Genomic DNA, 20,081 nt, shown 5'->3' on the forward strand with positions numbered 1-20,081 from the left:
AAATATATATATTAAGTGATTAAATATTGGTTGAATGTACATAAAAAGTTCTATAAATGTTTATAGAAGATTAAACAATGAAAAACTAGGAAAAATTATGCTAAAAAACACAACATAAATTAGCTGCTTGCATGAAGTTTATGTTAAAAATGAACAATCCATGAAATAACAAATTATGAGCATGAAGTAGAAAGTCAGCAAAATGAGGCATACGAATATGAACTCTTGGATAAAAATTCTGTTCAGTTTCATTTCTAGACACAGACCTTAAACTGACTTTATATACTTTATATATGCAGATTTATATTTAAGAAATATAATTTAGATTACAGAAATTATTACTAAATACTGTATACATTTATATAAAAATATTTCATAGCATTTTAAGTTTCATTAAGATATGATCAGATTGCTTTCATATTTTTATCTAAGAATATGTCAGTATAATTTTCTTCACAGTATTTTTGATATCTTTGAGCTGTAGCAATTAACAGTTTTTGCAAAACTTCATTTGAAAGATATCATCTAAATTATGTCCTTATTTTCCTCACTTAATTCAACAATCTATTTACATTCAGCAACACTGTTAGGAAAAGTCAAAACTGATAGAGTAGCACATGGAAGGCCATCAGTATTTTAATTTACCATGGCTATTTTAGAGTTTTGAAACCAGAAGTCTGTTCAGTGAGTTTTGAAACCAGAAGTCTGTTCAGTGAGTTTTGAAACCCACAGCTTATTGACACATTTTTCTAGCAAAATTTCATAAGAGAGATCTTCAACCTGGAACTTAAAAATTCTACTTAAAGTTTATCAATGGCACTATAGATCCATTTTTAACTTTATATAAAAGCTGCAGTTTCATCGGCAAAAGGATGAAGCCACATAAGTAGCAACAAAATAAGAAGCTAAAAATTAAGAACTGGGAGAATTGGCAGCTGTAATACATAAAATTTTGCAAGGTGCTCAATTCTTGCAATTAGAAAGCATGCATCTGCAACTTACATTCTGGCAGAATTCTCCACAACATCAGCTACTTAACATTTAATCATTTGAATAAGTATAGGAGCAACGATTAGAAAAAATGCAACACAAAAGAGAATAACAGATTCAAGATCGGTAAGCATAGCCAATCTACACCTGACTATACCCTCATAGGAAAGAAACTTTTGGTATGTATAAACAGAAAGAACAACAGATAATAATAATCAATACCGAATTATGGAAAACTCAAATACATTTTAATACTGGTATGAAAAAGCCACTTTTTATTATTAAAAGAAAATGTGTTTTCTGTCTTAATGAAAAACTGATAGATATTAGAAATACACATGCAATAATACGGAAATTATCTCATTCTAGAAAACTAATTGACAAGTACTAAATATTTATTAATATACTGAAACTTTAAAAAATTTTTTCAATGTTATTGAAGGTTTTTTTCGGTTAAGAGATAATCAATTAAAAATGAGAATAATATATATACCGGTACGTCCAATTCCAGCACTACAATGCACAACAATCGGAGGGCCAAGAGGATGACCAGACCAGCTCTCACCCAACCAAGTTACGTGTGCAGCTTGTTTATCACGCACCTTGTCACGAAAGCCAAGCATGGCTAATGCTGAACCGGGAACACCATAATCTGGCCAACTTGTAAACTGCATATGATATACAGTACGAGTTTCATTTGACTGCAAGAAACAAAAATATTTATATGTACTTAATTTTGCAATAAACACTTACTAATAACTATCGAAATTAATAAAAAATAATATAAATTTTGAAACACATGCATTCTTAAATTTAAAAATCTTAACCAAATAAATATCCTTAATAAATATTTTATTAAAACAACCCAGTGCCAAACAAGAAAAATATAAATCCAGATTCTTTTTACCAACAGCAGTTGGTCTACTTGACACAAGTAAGGCACCTTGTACTCATTAAAAATAGTATCAATAAGTAATTTAAAAAATAATGCATTATGAGTATTAGGAAAAATTTTAATATAATTAAATCACTTTAAGTATGAATGCAAGCTTAAAATGAATCTGGCTTAGTTTGAGAACGTTTCAACAAAAACTGATTAACAGATTATTTGTTGCTGAATAGTACTTGGCAATTAACTGAATAGAATTAGGCAATTAACTCTTTTGTCCAAGAGACCTATTCCAGCCAAACTTCTGATGTGCCCGAGTTTGAATTTGTTTAGAAGAAATTCTTTCCTTTCTTGGGGAGTAAACTGATAGAATGTTAATAAAAGCTTACTTAAATAAAAATACTTGACTTCATTCTTGTGCCATATGCAAAATGTACCCTAGCTCTACATATCTGCTCACTAAGCTTTATTGCAACTACAAGCATCAACAGCTTTATATATTTTTAAAAGATTTTAAAGTGTGACAGCTTTATGCTCAAAAAAGAAATATATACTTTTAAATGATTAATAAGACATTTCACTGCACAAATAAAAGTTAAATCTTTTCATAATAAAATGACATAAAAGGAATTTTAATGACATAGCTCTATTTTCACTTTAACTGAATAAATGAATTCCTACATAAAACTGTTATTGATACCCATAACTGTGGCAGTAAGACAATAAATACAGTGAAACAGTTTATGGTGACCACTTTCTAAGATGACTACCTTTGAAAATGACACACAAGTCAATAAAAAACAATTAAATAAAGGTACACAACATCAGCAATAATCACATTTTCTAAGGCAACCATTATTACAGAACATCAACCATTTTTGAAGAACAATTTAACCTGTCTGGAACCATGCATCAACACTTTATGGAGTTGTCATAACAATTTTTTAATGTATTCAAATGCTATATTACTCTAATATATTGTTTTAAGATCATAATAAAACTTAAATAACAGTATGTACTCATATGAATATCATGATATATTAATAATAACAATAAACATATTTTACACATACTATATTCAGTTTCATCAGCACGTAAGATGGCCAAGTTGTACATCTTAAATTTGAGTTGTTAAGAAAAATTTGATATGTACCTCAAATATATTAAAAAAAGTTCACATAACCAGTGTCATAAAAGTGAGTTCTCTTAAATTATAAGCCCAAGGAAGACACAAAATTCCAAATCTATGTTGTCAACTTAGCATTTACCCAGAATGTATTCTGTGCCTGTTTTGAAAGTAGTATTAAATAAAAACATGCATAATAGCATTTAAAAAACTATGTGTAAAAGAACAGTTTATTTTTACTCAATCTTTTAAAAACTAATTTAATTTTTCCATCCTCACTCACCTTCACTTCTGTCAGGTTTAGATTTGTAATTGTATAATCATTAAAATATTCAACACCATTATTGTGCACAAGGAATGGTGGATATTCTGCAGAAGATTCTTCATCCTTAGGCCAATACTGTCCACACTTCGCTCTACTTCGTTCAATTGTCCGCGTAGTCATCACAATAACTCCAACTTTTTGTTCCCATACCATACGCCAGAAATCTGGGAATGTTTTTGGCAAAGGTCCTGAAAATGAGAATTTTTAAATAATTATTCCTTACTTTTTTGTTTTGTTTGGTTATATTTAGATTACCATAAATATCATGGATAAAAAAGACAAATTTACAATAATATAGAGAAAAACGTTATTTGTGAATCCACGACAAAAATAACAAGCAAAGAAAAATTTAATCATCATCTGCAACAACAATATTCTTTTCTTTAAAATTTTGCTAAAAAATAAACAATGGTTCAAAGGCTATATTTTTGCTCTGTCCGAAGAGAAATACTCTTATTCAATTATTAAAAAAAAGATATGAAAAGCATGGTTTTAATATTTCTACTCGTAAAATAAGTGACATAATTAATACAAAAGGAAAGAAACATCAAAGTTTACATCTGACTGGGAAAAAGGCAAAAAATGCATACCCAACAAAGGTAGGTACAGCTCCCCTTAAATCTAAAGTCACATCTCATGTTTTAAAGGAAAAACCAGCTGCCCAAAGAGCTATTGCAAATTCTTTAAATATCTCTGTAGGAACTGTGAACAAAATTACAAAATCTAATTTGAAGCTAATCAAAAAAAAAAAAAAAAAAAAAAAAAAAAAAAAAAAAAAAAAAAAAAGTTCATTGCCTAATGCCAAAGCATGTTTTTCAGTGTAAGACTATATAAAGATTGCTACATGAAAATTATTTGGCAGGTGAAAATGGAAATATATAGTTGCAACTGATGAAGCTTGGATATACACATCTGACTGCAATAGAAAGAGATAGATTTACTGCCAAAAAAGACTTAATATATTGGTTCAGAGAAAACAAGGAAAGTTTATCTAAAGGTTTTATGATTATTACTGGGTTCTCTTATAATGGAAAACTCAATAAGGAAAGTAAAAAAAAAAAAATGTCAAAATTAATTTGGATTACTATCAGAAATATGTTATAACACCTATTTTTAAAAAAGAAATTCCATCTGTTTATTCAAACAATCTTCACTGTGTTAAGTTCCATCAGGATAAGGCTCCAAGCCATACCTCTAAATCTACTGCTCTATTTTTTGAGAAAAATAAGAAATGAAACTGGAACTGAAGCTATTCCCTTTAAATGCATTCCACAGAACTTACCTGATGTATCTCCTACGCATTACTGTACAATAGGACTTTTAAAACAAACTCTTTATAAGCGGAATCCTAAAACATTGGATAGACTCTAGAAGATTGTAAAGGAGGAGGAGTGGAATAAAATCAACCTTGATGTTTTAAGAAAATGAATTTTATCTTGAAAATCAAGATGTAATATGATAGTTCAACAAAAGGGCTATCAGACTGAACATACTAGAAAATAAATTTCTAAGGTTTGTTTACATATAAATCTTTGCAAAATCGTTACAAAAATGTGTGAACACCCTCTGTATATAAATGCATTTTAACCATTCCTCCTTCTAAAAAATAGCATTTTTAAAAAGAATATCAAATCTAGAAGAAACTATTTCATTCTACAAAAGAGATTTGTAAGTATCATTCCTATGGTATTTCAAAATAAAAATAAGAAGCTACAAAAACACTGGAATGAAAAAATATTTAATTAATAAAGTTATTTATCATAACATAAAACAAAGCAATATGCTGACTTCTAAATTAAAATTTCTTGTGTTTGAAGGCTAATTAAATATCTAAAGAAAGGGCTTACGAGAAAGACAATCGACAGCAAGCTAATACATAGAGAAAAATTAAGGGCAATTCACTTCAATGTGATTTCAGAAGCAGTGTTTTCTGGATAACTGGAGACTGTATGAGTTGACCCAACTTTTTGGCATTTGCAGTGTCAGTTTAAGATATTTCATTTCAAATTTCCAGTTTAAGTACAGTTTTTAAATGAATATGACTATGTCATCAAAAATTTTTCTTGAGGAAAACTTGAAATCAAATGGAATACTATTAATAAAAAAATTTCAAAAATTGAAAATGTATAAGTTAATGCAGTAATTAAATAAATTATTTAAAAGAAAATTCTCTTCATGTTTGTTAAGAGAAATAAATCAATTATCGACCATAAGTGAAATACGGCTTATGATTTTTACACAATAATCTAAAGTAATAAGATTGCTATGAGATATTAATGATAGATTTCAGAATCAAAGATTTTGAATTTTACTTAAAATCTACACCAATGTAAGGTTGCTTTTACATCCCTCTGTTGCCAAATGGATAAGGGCCTTAGCCTCTGGAGCCAAAAATTGTGCGTTCAAGTCCTACCAGCAGTGATGCTGTAATGCAGTTTGTATTTAAAAAAAATCATTCACACAAAACTTTATGTTAGCTTCAGAGTAGCCCAGAGGTTTATTCAGTTTGCTGAACATGAAGAATAAAAAACCAGTTTTTGACAGAATTCTTATCGCAAAGGTAAACACTCTAAGAAAAAAAATTAACTGATACTAGAAGCAAATCTGGGAATTGCTTTTTCCTTCTCGGATGATGATAGGAATTCCCCAAATCTGTATCAACCATAACCTCTTTTTTTTTTTTTTTTTTTTTTTTTTTTTTCCGGGGAGGGCGAGGGTCATGAAAACTGCATTTATTTTTCCATGACTACAAATGTCATTTTCACCTTCCACATGGCACTTTGTACTTTGTAAAATTGTTGGCAAACCCATATTTCTAAAAGAATGAAACTATTCAAAATGATGCGATTTCATCAAAAATCTATCAACAACAATAAGAAAGGAAAATTGTTGCCAAAATCACATTTTTAAAGATGTGAAATGTGACAAGTGTACTTGGAAGCTTCATTTAAAAATGCTTTAAAAATACAAAATATTATCATTTTTTCAAAATTATTTTTGTAAAAGCAGTCACAAGGATGAAAGTTTAATGTGTCCAAAACTCAAAGAAAAATAAACTGTACATTTTTAAAAATAAACTATTTTAAAAAAAATCCTGTTGAAAAGGTGTTAAGCTCCTTTTGTTAAATAAATTCGTATTTAATCTATTTACTGAAACATGAAATTTATTTTAAGTTTGTACATTAGCTAAGTGCCTACGTTTCATGACGATGTGAAAATGAGTGTGTAGAGTACAATCTCACTTTCCTATAGCCCATTACGTCTCAAAATGACGCGATTCCATCACAAAACATAAAATTAAAAAAAATTGAATTCGAATTTCGAAAAAATCGCTTCGAAGTGCACTGGCTCTTGTCTAGATGCACCTATGTAACAAATTTCATCGCCATGGGTCTATTAGCTTACGTCTATTAGCTAGTGCAAACGAAAGACACACATACAGACAGACTCTTTCTTTTATTATATGTAGAGATTATCCTTTTTATAACAATCAGCCTTTGCACAATTCACAAAACGAATACTGTAAAATCCGTTTTGGCTAATGCCAGATTAGCAAATTTATACTGGTAAAGATATAGGTTGCATTTCTTTTTTACCTAATTTAAAATTGAGTGCTTATAAAACAACTAGTGATTAGTAAGCTATTTGTTTAAAACATTTAGGAACATCATCATTTATGCAGAAAGGAAGCTTGCAGTATGTGACGTTTAAATTATGACAAAATTTAATCTTAGACTGATGCTGATTTTATGAAATTTTAAGAATTTTTAATGGTTCTATTTGTTTTCTCAAAATGCATGACCATTTTGCACCCGACTTTTATAAGAACCAAGTTAGAGATTTAATCTTGATGATAATTTTTCATTAGTTTAAAGAACATTTACATGAGTATTAGCAAATTTACTAACTGCATAATTCAATTTTCAAAATAGAAAGCAAAATATTATATAAAATGCAGTTATGTTGGTGAGTTTTAAACAGAACTGACTTTATAAAATAAAACTTGACATTGACTTTTCATTAATAATTATACTCTCATTTAAGGGTAAAAAATATATACAGAAAATACATCTTAATAAAATTTTCCTTCTTTATTAACTTTTGCTTACTTACTTATCTATTTATTTTAGAAACTGCTTGCTTTTTTAAGTGTGATATTTAGTAACCCAATAAATGCTACACACGTTACAACAAAATACAATACATTTTAAAATTACTTAAAACAATTTTATTAAGGAAAATACACATATGCAAAAATTCTTAGAGTATTCCTACCCCCAAGAAAAATTACTATCAAAATATGTAATTAAGAATTTTTATCTATCATTCACCAAAATCCATACACAAAATCAATTATATATACAATGATCTTTTTCTGGGACATTCTGATGAAAATAAGTGTTCTGCTTTTGGATAAATGGTTCAGCAAGGGCTAGAAATTAATCAAATTGATGAGGTATCACATGCAATTAAAAAGAACTTTCAATGTCATTCAAGCACATCTCCTCATTTAATTATTTGCAACTTCCACCGCCTTCTGCTTAACCTTTTATACGAGGGTTGGAACTTTAATAGTGGCAACTATTTATTTACAAGGAATACAAAAGTTATTCATGTCACCATGTTTTACAGTCCTTCAATATAGTCGCCAGCATTGTGTACAACCCGTTTCCAACGATGTGGAAGTCGCAGAATACCTGTAGCAGCGCCCGCTTTGTTGATAGTTTGAATGGACTGGTCTACTGCTGCAAGAATCTCAGGAACAGTTTGGAAGCGAGTGCCACGAAGTGGTTCCTTTATCTTAGGAATTAAGTCATAGTCACAAGGACTTAGATCTGGGCAGTATGGTGGATGGCAAAGCACTTCCCAGGCCCATCGCTTGAACAAATCAGTCACAGCTTGCACTGCATGCGGCCGAGCATTGTCATGCAAAATGAGAGGAGCGTTCTGCAGAAAGTGTCACCGTTTTTATCTCAAAGCTGGTCGGAGATTGTGCTCCAAAAATGAGCAGTAATACTGCGCAGTGACGGTCTGCTGTGGGGGAACGATATGCGTTAGACACCATCACAGTCATATACGAGAATCACCATAACTTTCACATTGCTGGGGTTCTGACGAAATTTCGAACGTTGTGGTGACCCGTGATGACGCCATTCGTTTGATTGGCGTTTCAGTTCTGGCTGGTACGATTGGGACCAAGTCTCATCCAGCGTAATGATACGGCGTAAAAAAGCATCTCCTTCGCGCTCATAGCACTCCAGGTGGGTTCGGCAGCATCGTATCGTAGCCATTTCTGCATTTCCGTCAATTGATGTGGAACCCATCGTGAAGCAATTTTTTCTCATGGACAGGCATTCCTTCAGAATGTGCAGCACAGTCGTATGCGCTAATCCTGTTTGTCCGGCCAGCTGACGAATCATTTGGCAGCGATCACTGTCCATTAGTGCAGCAACAGCTTGCACGTCTGCATCGCTGACACTCGGACGACCTGGCCGCAGCATGTCTGCCACGTTTTGACATCCTTCATTGAATGCTTTCACCCATCTTGCTACGGTTCTGTAAGGCAATACAGATTCCCACAAGCCTCTTGAAGTCCTTGATGACACTGTCGTGCTGTACGACCTCTGGCACATTCAATTTTTATCTAACATCGTTGTTCTTGTTTTGAAAACATCCTGACAACACTTACTTTAGACCGCGAGCTAATACAAGGATTCGTTCTTCGTGTCACTCCGCATGTGCGTGACGTAGGCAGGACGAGTCTTTTTGCTGAGAGGTAAGGTAGGTATGTAGTTTACGTGTGGTATACGCGATATTCTTTGGTTTTGTTGCGTAGCGTTTTTTCAGCTGTGTTGCTACTATTAAAGTTCCAACCCAAGTATAAAGAAAGAAGTAAAAAAAGTTTTCATCTAGCCATAACTAGATCTATTTTAATTAAGCATTATAATTGTAGGAAGCCAAAATATCCCAAAAATGTACATTTTCCTCCAAGTTTCCAATATGACGAACCATCTAGTGCACACATATGACAACTTTAAAAGTGTAAGTGTCTGCCCTGGTGTAGATTGACGTACATAAAAAGCTTTTTTTTTTTTTTTTTTTTTTTTTTTTTTGGTGTGTGTGTGTGCCAATGAACCAGTGTGAACTCTTAAAATATGAGCTTTTTATTACTTGAGATGACTGACCTGTATCCTTTTTTAAAAATTGACTTATTAAAAAAAAGTTTATATTTTCTGATATCATTTTTCATTTCTCAGATTTTCCATGACTTTTTAGGATTTTCCAAGTGAGTGAGGTCCTTGTTATAGCTTGCATAAATTACGAGTAATAATGATATACTTTAGCTTTAAGTGAAATAACACAAGTTTTAAATTCTACAGAGGCAGAATTACATTTTGCAATCCTTATAACTGTTTTTCACAAGCATAGTTTAAATTTAACTCACCTTTAAGATAACATAAATATACACAATTATTACAATGTTTTACTTCTGATCTGAAAGTCATACACCAGAAAAGTTCTATTTATTTTATTTAAATTAAATCACATCATGATGAATGAGGAATTTTATATTTATCTCAAAATTCCAAACAATTAAGAGTTTTTTTTTTTTTTTTTGATTTGTTACAGCAAATCAAAATCTTTTACCTTGAGTAGATATAAATGCATTCTTTTGTCGAAACCCATCTACAAAATTGGCATTCAAATAGTCAGAACATGGATCTGAATCAATGCAGGAAATTTTTACTCGAGAGTGATCATAACAAAGAACATCAGAGTATCTATTTTTTGGCTGGTTGGACTTCAATCTAAAAAAAAAAATATATACATATAAATTTACATTCTTATTATTATTACAGCTTGCAGATCAAAATTAAAGTTTGAATTTTGATCATGTCTACAAGAGTTTCTAATTTTGGAACTGCATCAGGATCTGCAAAGCAAAAACATGTTTCGATGTCAATCAAGCACAAAGTGAAAATTCTGCAAAAAATGGATAAAGGCATATTTTACACAATGAGTAGGCACTGGAAAAATAGAAAAAAGGGTCATTTTGAATTTTTTGTGGTTTCCGACACCCCACTATCAATCGATAACAGAAAAATCATTTTTTAAAATGACAGTGACCATCATGGCAAAATGATGATTGAATGAGAAGACAGTGTCATAGCGAAGATGTGCCATTGATGAGTCCAATGCTAATGGTTCAAGCCAAAATATTTAATGGAACTGAGTACATATATTCAGCATTTTGGATAAAAGGTAGTTCAAATTTTCACTCAAAAATGATTCAGCTGAACAATTTCCAAATGAATCCAACAAACTCATTAGCAGAGTAGTTATCTCTTGAACAAATTTATAATGCTTACAAAATTGGTCTTTTATGCTACTATGTGCTCCAAAATATTTAGGTGACTTCTGCAAAATAGGCCCTAACTGTTGTTAAAGATTTCAAAGTCAGACTAACGATTTTAGCTTGTACAAATGCTGCAGAAACACACAAATGTAAACTGTCATGGTCAGAAAAAATAGACAACCTCAAGGATTTTAAAGGAGAAAAGAATTTCCTTGTTATCTATTGTTCAAATAAAAGAGCATGGCTGACACAAGCATTAATGAATGATTGGTTTGAAAATTATTACATACTCGAGGCTTGGTTGGTTTACTGGCTGATGCAAAAATTGTCCTCATTACAGACAGATTTCAGATAATATTTCACTTAAAGTTTTAGTGAAAGATAACATTTCATTCTTTCTACCAAACTGTACATCCATCATTCAGCCAATGAATATTGCAATGCAGCAAAAACAAAAATATATAAATATAAAGAAGCTCTTTTAAAATTTATGCTAAATTTTCAGGACAGTGGCAATATTATTTAAGATTTTTTAAAATATTTTAATATAAAATCTGCTATGTAGAGCACTGCAAGATCAGGCGAGATGTGCTGCAAATATTTTAAAAAAAGCTTGGCATGATTTATGGCCAGTTACCATATTTAAATGATGATGATAGTCAAGAATTTAATCAAGATGATGATGATAGTCAAGAAGGTTTTAGATACCATTAACAAAAGGTGAAATTTTCCAATTAATGGAATTCTTTAAGAAATGTGGAGAAGTGATTATAAATAAAGATTATATAATAAAAGTTTTCCATTGTGATAATAATGCCCCAACCATCAATCAACTAATAGGCAGCAGAATCTGTAACATGGTCTTAAGACACTGCAATTACAAGACTTGAAAAATGGAACTTTGAACAAGAAATTATGCCTAGTTATAAAATTAAAGAGAAAATATTCACACATGCACACACACATGAAAAAGAAAAGAAACAACTTATATTAAAAGAACTATTTAATAAAACAAACAATCAGTCTTTCATTCCCCCCCTTTTTTGGGTGAATATTTATTTTACCCTTAAGATCATAAATGCTTCATTATTTCATTAACAACTATTTCACATTTTTAATTTATAATTTCCACATGCTATCTCATTACATTTAATCTGATAACCTAAAATCCAAAAATATCTGGAATCACTGAACTGCCAACTATTCCAGATCTTGAGCAGAAATTATCAAATAAAGAGAAGGAAAATGGGCATATGTGCATTAGAAAACCCATGTATGCAGATCAACAAAATAACATAAGTATGAATATTTTTAAAAAGTTGAGTTCCATATGCTTGCATATGATTTCCTGCATGACAAAGTGAATGACAGAGAAAACTTCTTTAAAAAATTCTAAATAAAAAGTTTAAAAATATAACATTTTTTAGAATTTAATATTAACTTGTGATACATGAAAATTCTCTCAATTTTTTAGATTTTAATTTAAAATTAAAATTTATTTAAGTTTAATTTTTTTAAATTTTGATTCAGTATGCCATTAAGAATTCATATTCTTTTTGGTCCCCTTCAAAATGCAACTTGTATTATCCAAAATAAGATTATACCTATAAATCTAATTTTACTTTTATTGCAGTTTCCTGTAGTTTTACTACAATACTGTATTATATTTATTATATCGTACTGTGTTTGTTCTGTTACAAAGACTGAACTGGAATGAATCAATGATAAACTGGAAAATTTCAAATTATTTTTAAATTGTGTTAACTCAGAAAACATGTTAATAAAGTGAAAAATTACAGAAATTTAAATATAAAAAATATATTTTACACCTAAATAGTTTGAAAAATGAATTACTTTGAGGACTCAAATGTTCCTTCAGAGCTTTTAGATTTAATTTCTGCATATTCTTCATGAAGTCCTTTCCTGCCCTTCTTTTGTAAATGTTCAATAAATTCCTCTAGAGTCTGACCAGAGCTGATATCACTGTGAAGAGAGTCCTCAGATAAAGATGAAGATGGGCTACTAGATGATAATTTTTCATCAGAAGGGATTATTTCTTGCACAGGAGAATAAGATGCAACTTGTTTCTCTGGAACTGATAGTGCTATTTCCTTGATCACTTCAACTTCTTTCTCCCTATCTTCAGAATTCTGTTTCTCATGAACAGAATTTTGATGATCACTGGATTCATCTGTTTCTCCCTCACTACTCATAAAATTAAAATGATGTGCTGAGAGACCATTACTTCGAACAACTTGGGGAGAGTAAGGACCATTAGCAATAGATGGGGATGTGGGTGCTGACACTAAGTCACAAAGGTCTCCACAACGATTTGCCATAGTTTTCAAACAATGAAGAAGCCAGCACTGATGATCAACATTCAGGTTGCCACCCAGCTCTTGTGGCAAAGATGACAATGGCACATGAAGAGAAAGTTGTGGAACACTTACCATATAAACCTAAATTTTAAAACAGGATAAATGAATTAACAGACATAGGTAGTTAACCAAATATAAACATAGATACATGGATGATAAATACTACAAAGGACAAAAGAGTTATCTGCCTAAAGAAGGAATGCCTTGATAGAGGACATTCAAAGGAATACTCGCTCACATTTAAACTACACATGGGAAAAACAACAAAAGTACCTATGCAACCAAGCCAGTTCTCCAGGATTTGAATCCAGGTATTCAGTTATCTTATTCACTAAACCAATGGAGGGTAAATATATGAATAACTGAAGATTTAAATTTTAAAAACTAAAAACCAATGACTAAATTTGAATTACAAATTAATTAAAGCACTGTTAAATTGATATAAGAAACTGCAATGTAGAATGTAAGCATGATGACTAACAATGTAACCCATAAATAAGTAATTACATTTCAATAAACTTTAGAACATTAGTTAATTATGAAAAAAATGATTACCATCCTGAGGGAAAGTAAACTCTAATTAATTAATGAGTTAATTAATTAAATGATAATATTTCATGGAAATAAATAAAACTAAAAATTTACTTACTCTGTCCCTTAACTTTTCTCTAACAAACAACCTCAGAATTTTGAAAGGAGCTTTAAACCATAAAGGAGCAGTTACAATAAGAACCTTTTTTAATCTTGCTGGATAACCACCCTGTCAAAAAAATATAAATAAATAAATAAATAAAACAAACCTTCAGCCTTTCTTTTCTTTCTTCTCCCCTTTTTTGCAAATGTTTATTTTACACTTAAAGCCATAAATGCTTCATTATTTCATTAACAGCTATTTCACATTTCTAATTTATAATTTCTACATGACATCTTACTAGATTTAATCTGATAACCTAAAATCCAGAAATATCTGGAATCACTGAACTGCCAACTATTCCAGATCTTCAACTTTGGTAATGGACCATATTAATGGTTATTTCTAGTAAGAAGATTCAGAAATGATCAAATAAAGAGAAGGAAAATCGGAATATGTGTATTAGGAATCCCATGTATGCAGTTCATAAAAATAACTATATACATAAAATCAATATAAATATTTTTAAAAAGTTGAGTTCCATATAAATAAAGGAAAAAAATAAACAAATTTCTACTATATATAGAATAATTCTTTCAAATTACACTTTTTTAATTTTATTAATCATTGATAAATTCAATACAAAGTCAGGATTACAGTACTTAATTACAATGAGTGACATTCATAAAATGTTCACATTAAAATACATTTTTATTGTAAAAACACCTTATTAAAAAAATAATAACTTTGCATCAAGAAAGCTATGATGATGTTTAAGAACATATGCATGTTTTTTATAAAACAATTATGTATCGTTGATTCCAGTCAATTCATACATATTGGAAACATAACATTTTAGCCAAATTAGACAATTGCCCATATTACACGGAGCTTGAAAAAGCTAAATAAAATTTAAGACCGGGGGGGGGGGAAGGTCACAAAACAGAATGCACATCATAATAAACTGAAATCCTTGATCACAATAATACTTTTGTGATTTCTGTATTTGATCACAATAATACTGAGCAGTTTTTAACAACCTTAAGTTCCATATAAATAATATTCATAATTTAAATTCTGACTGTAAGACAATTTTTTTAATTAATTCAATGAAAATTTAATAAATTTTAGATACTGTAGAAAACCACAAAAATACAGCAAGGAAGATGAGCCTAATCATTAATGAGACAAAACTAAACTTATGATTGCATCTAACAAAGCTGTTGATTTATGCCCCTTGAAGATAAATTAGCTTTGACACCGTAAAACAATTTAAATATCTGGGCACACTGATCACAAGTTGTAACAATATAAAAATTGAAATAAAAAATAGAACACTTATGGCTAATAGATATTACTATGGTCTTAAAAAACAACATAAATACAAACTAATCAACATAAAAACTAAATTAAATTTATTTAAAACCTTAATAAGGCCTGTTGCCCTCTATGGAAATGGATGTTGGATACTTAATGGAGCAGAGAAAGACCCGATATCAATTTTTGAAAGAAAAATCCTAAGAAAAATCTTTAGACCGGTACAACAAATAGCATGTGGAGGATACTCTGTAATCATGAACTATATGAAAAATATAGGAAATATGGTGAAACTGATATTGTGAGAATTGTAAAGGCATCTTATGTCAGATGGCTGAGCCATGTGTTTATATATGATGATGCATTTCCAACTAAAAAGATAAACCTTTTTGAGAATTGAGGGAGTAAGACAAAGAGGAACACCACCCACTAGATGAATAGATGGTGTGGAGGAGAATTTAAGGTTAACTGGAGTTAACCGATGGAGGGTTACTGCACTGAATGCGGTCAGGTGGAGGAAACTTGAAGAGACAGCCTTGGCCTGTAACTCGCTGTGAAGCTTATAAAGAAGTTGGTTGAAAGCCACAGGTGACCCACAATTAAAATATAATATTCACATCAAATCAATCATATACAATAAAATTTATTTTCATTTATATTAAAAAACTTCTGTTAGCTACAGATACATAATGCATCATAATTGCATAGCTATACATCAGTGAAATTTTTTTCAAATTTAAATGGCAGATTAAAGGGTGAAAGTAAAAATACATAAATCAAAAGACAAGCGTAAAAGTACAATAAAGGTAAGAAGGATAAAGATGGGATGTCTGCAGAAAATTTTGAATATTTCCAGAATCTACTGTAAATACAGAGCATAGTTGTATAATGTTTGCAAATGCAGATGGTACTGAGTTCTATTCCTGCTACTCTTCCATCACAATACTGCATGTCTTATTATTGTTATACATTGGTATACAGCATTTCACATTCCATATTATGCACTGTCTTTCAGAGCTGAAACGATAGAACATTCATCTCATGTACATTTGCTATATTTACAGTTTCTTAGCTTATTTTTCTTCACAATATCTACCTTAATTTCTATGGTAATCGTGGGGATTCCCCCTCTTCACTACAACTATTAACTTGATCCATATGCTTCAGAAGCATGTTGGATATATTAAAGTTGTTGAAATTTCACACAGCTACAAAAATACTATAACTTAAATAATGCAGAGAGAGAGAGATGCTGAAGATGGCACCTCCAAGCAGTTGAATTTGCATTGCAGAAGTGAATTAGTAGTGTATTTATGAGGAAATATTTTTCATGGGTTGAAGAGGTGTAAATACGTGAGCACCTGTATATGGTTGAAAAGGTGTAAATACTTTAGCAGAAAATAAACTTCTTCCCTAAATTGCAATAAAAATTATATTAAAGCTCTGATAGTTATCAAAACCTTGAAATCATGATGCAGAATATCCCATAGCAGCAATAGAAAGATAATTCGGTTCATGGGCGTAATTCTTTCTAAAATCTTGCTTGCAATCCATAAAACTGAGATATCAAAATAAATTTCCCCCCCCCTCTCCAAATAATAATGAGAACATAGATGATTTGTTCAGCAACATAAAAATATTCATATAAAAATGATTAACAGAAGATATAAAGAAAAATCCATAAAACAAATTAACCTGAATTTTAATTTGAAAAAAATTGTAACTAACTGTTCGCTCACTTTTTCATTTTGTGCAACTTTAACAACAGCTGCTTTTGCCTTCTGTGATGATATGGGAAGAATGTGACATTACACTGTTGTTGAACAGATTCATTTGCAGTATTACAATTTTTTTGGATTGAAGCTTTTCTACAAACTTCTGCACTATTTCTGACATTTTATAAATCTCCCTAATCTTATTTGAGGTAAAGAATTTCTCATTCTTTTCCTCCTCCTTCTCAAACAAGATTTTCTCCATAAACTCTAGTTGTTGCTTGTGATGCAGATTCATCAATTCATTGGAAGTCAAATTTTGGTGAAGTTTTTCCACCAGCTTTTGAATGTCATTCTCGTTTATCTCCCGTCCCAAGGTTCTTCTTTAAAGATAAAACTTCACTGGTAACTGGATGCTCTTACTCTTGAGCACATACCTTACAGTCAAGTCCAAGAACACAATCAGGCCACAGATTTCTTCAAACCTTTCGTGACTGCATGCTGCTGAGCTGACAACTAACTCATTGGAGATGGATATGTTATATGTGCATCAGTCTCAAATGTCTCTAGGCCCACCAGCGGCCTAGCGGTAAAGTCGCTGAACACTGGTAGTTTGGTCTCAGGTTCGAATCCCGCGAATGGGCTGGCTGCATGGGCGTTTTCGTGGTTTTCCCCCATGTGTAACGTGTATACGAGCCAGTTTCCCTTAAAAAGTCCTGCACGAAGGCATCCCTCCCCTTAGGCAGATAGCCCTCGAGGCTTTGCCATAATCACACACACACACACTCAAATGTCTCTAGCAGCTGGGTGACGCACTGGTGCATCGCCGCTTGCATTGATCTATCAGACAGGTGTATCATACATGCATTTTCAGACATACACATTCTCTTAGAAATTTTTTTAATCACTAGATACTTCATGTTCATTACAGTAAATTTATTTGAACCTATACATTATTGACCTTGTGTCTGTTAAGTACTTTCTGATTCTGATGATTCGTTTAGATGTACAAGCTGGAGTTATAAACAAAACATAGCTAATGTGCAGCTATGGCTTCATGTGATATAAATACTGGACCGTTTTGGATGCTTCAAATTTGTTTTCTGTTTTTTCCTATGAAGAGATTGGGAGTGGAGCTAACGTTTTAGGAATACCTGTTTGTATTCAGTTTGCATCTTCTTTAAATAGTATGCATAAGTTTTTTGTATTGATTATGAAAATTAAACAAAGATTACGGATATCTAAGAGAAAGAAATTTTTAAGGGAAAAAGAATATACTCAAATGGTAAATGAGCCCATGAGTGACTATCCTGACAGCAAAGACTCTCTAGATTTAAGAGAGAGCAGCGATTTGAATACCAAAATTTTGTCATAGGCTGAATGGGAAGCTTGGTTTGCTTCTACCTTACAATTCAGCACAACAGTGGATACTTCTTCATGGACTTGATCTATCAAGGAAATGAAGCTGCAAGAATCTATGAGAATTGCAGGAGTAAATTTAATTCAGATTCAAAGGTATTTGAATGAATTTGAATTTTTATTGTTTTCGATATCATTTAATGAACATAATAAATATTTAAAGCAATTAATAATATCTATGAACAAAAGATGAGCAAAAATCCATAGTCTCCACAATCAACAAAGTTTACACCATTAGATATGCTTAAAATTAAGGGATTCCTACGATTAATTACTCTAATGGGAATAATTAAAAAGCTCGACCTCAAAATGCATTTCAGAACTAGTGAAATGCTAGTGACACCTTTCCAAATTGTTTATGCTATAATATTTAATCATACACTGAAGTGACAAAAGTCATGGTATACCTCCTAATATTTTGTCGGTCCTCCTTTTGCCCGGCAAAGTGCAGCAACTCGACATGGCATGGACTCAACAAGTCGTTGGAAGTCCCCTGCAGGAATATTGAGCCATGCTGCCTCTATAGATGTCCATAATTGTGAAAGTGTTGACGGTGCAGGGTTTTGAGCACGAACTGACCTCTCGATGATGTCATGGGATTCATGTCGGGCGATCTAGGTGGCCAGATCATTCGCTGGAATTGTCCAGAATGTTCTTCTAACCAATTGCGAACAATTGTGGCTCGGTGACATGGCGCATTATCATCCATAAAAATCCCATCGTTGTTTGAGTACGTGAAGTTCATGAATGGCTGTAAGTGATCTCCGAGTAGCTGAAGGTATCCATTTCCAGTCAATGATCGGTTCAGTTGCACCAGAGGACCGAGTCCATGCCATGTAAAAACAGCCCAGACCATTATGGAACCACTACCAGCTTGAACAGTGCCTTGTTGACAACTTGGGTCCACGGCTTTGTGGGGTCTGCGCCACACTCGACCCCTACCATCAACTCTTACCAACTGAAATCGTGACTCATCTGACGTTTAGGGACCAACCGATATGCTCACGAGCCCACAAGAGTCGCTGCAGGCGAAGTCGTGCTGTCAGTAAAGGCACTCGAGTCGGTCTTCTGCTGGTATAGCCCAAGGAAGACAAATTTCGTCACACTGTCCTATCGGACACGTCCCTCGTACGTCCCACATTGATTTCTGCGGTTATTTGACGCAGTGTTGCTTGTCTGTGAACATCGACAACTCTACGCAGACGTTGCTGGTCTCGGTCGTTGACCTTTTAACTGTCAAGTTATTTTGATGATTTGGGTGCATAAATTGTCAATTTTTTCTTTAATTTCAAAAATGAAATGTTTGCCTCACAGTCAAAAAATCAAAAAAATCCACACACTTTGAGCTTTAACCTCTATCCTTTGAAACCTTTAGTAAAATGCTGCCATCTGTTGAACTGAAGCCGAAATAAACTTCTCACGATATATATTTGGGTATAACAATACGAAGCACTCAAAAAAAGTTAGCCCGAGTAATATTCGGGCGTGACATTTTGGAATACCAGTGCTGTGCCCGAGATTATTTCGGGCATGACAGTTAAAAGGTTAAGTGCAGGTGGACGGTCATTGCGCTGTCCATGGTGGGATGTTATGCCTGAAATTAGATACTCTCGGCACACTCTTGACACTGTGGATCTCGGAATGTTGAATTCCTTAACGATATCCGAAATGGAATGACCCATGCATCTAGCTCCAACTACCATTCCGCGTTCAAAGTCTGTTAATTCTCGTCGTACGGCCATAATCACGTCAAAGCCTCTTCACATGAATAACTTTAACACAAATGAAAGCCCTGCCAAAGCACTTTGCATTTATACATTTTCTATGCGATACTACTGCCATCTGTATATTTGCATATTGCTATCCCGTGACTTTTTTCACTTCAGTGTATATTTATTATACTTAAATAGTTCTCTATCTAGGTAAGTTTTATACAA

General features: G+C 32.0%; 1 protein-coding gene across 1 annotated transcript in view; it reads right to left on the reverse strand.

Annotated features, from left to right (window-relative positions):
- LOC118197246 (tyrosine-protein phosphatase non-receptor type 9-like) overlaps positions 1 to 20,081 on the reverse strand; it is a 72,581-nt gene that overhangs the window by 19,529 nt on the left and 32,971 nt on the right. Inside the window, exons 6-10 of the mRNA XM_085821075.1 lie at positions 13,715 to 13,825; positions 12,542 to 13,146; positions 9,979 to 10,139; positions 3,289 to 3,518; positions 1,484 to 1,691 (exon numbers count right to left, since the gene is read on the reverse strand). Of these exons, the coding sequence (XP_085677201.1) occupies positions 1,484 to 1,691; positions 3,289 to 3,518; positions 9,979 to 10,139; positions 12,542 to 13,146; positions 13,715 to 13,825 (1,315 nt within the window). The remainder of the gene's footprint in view (positions 1 to 1,483; positions 1,692 to 3,288; positions 3,519 to 9,978; positions 10,140 to 12,541; positions 13,147 to 13,714; positions 13,826 to 20,081) is intronic.

Source organism: Stegodyphus dumicola, chromosome 7 (assembly GCF_044657685.1).
Source record: "Stegodyphus dumicola isolate Sdum_Otavi_A_Nest chromosome 7, ASM4465768v1".
In the NCBI taxonomy this organism is placed as follows: domain Eukaryota; kingdom Metazoa; phylum Arthropoda; class Arachnida; order Araneae; family Eresidae; genus Stegodyphus; species Stegodyphus dumicola.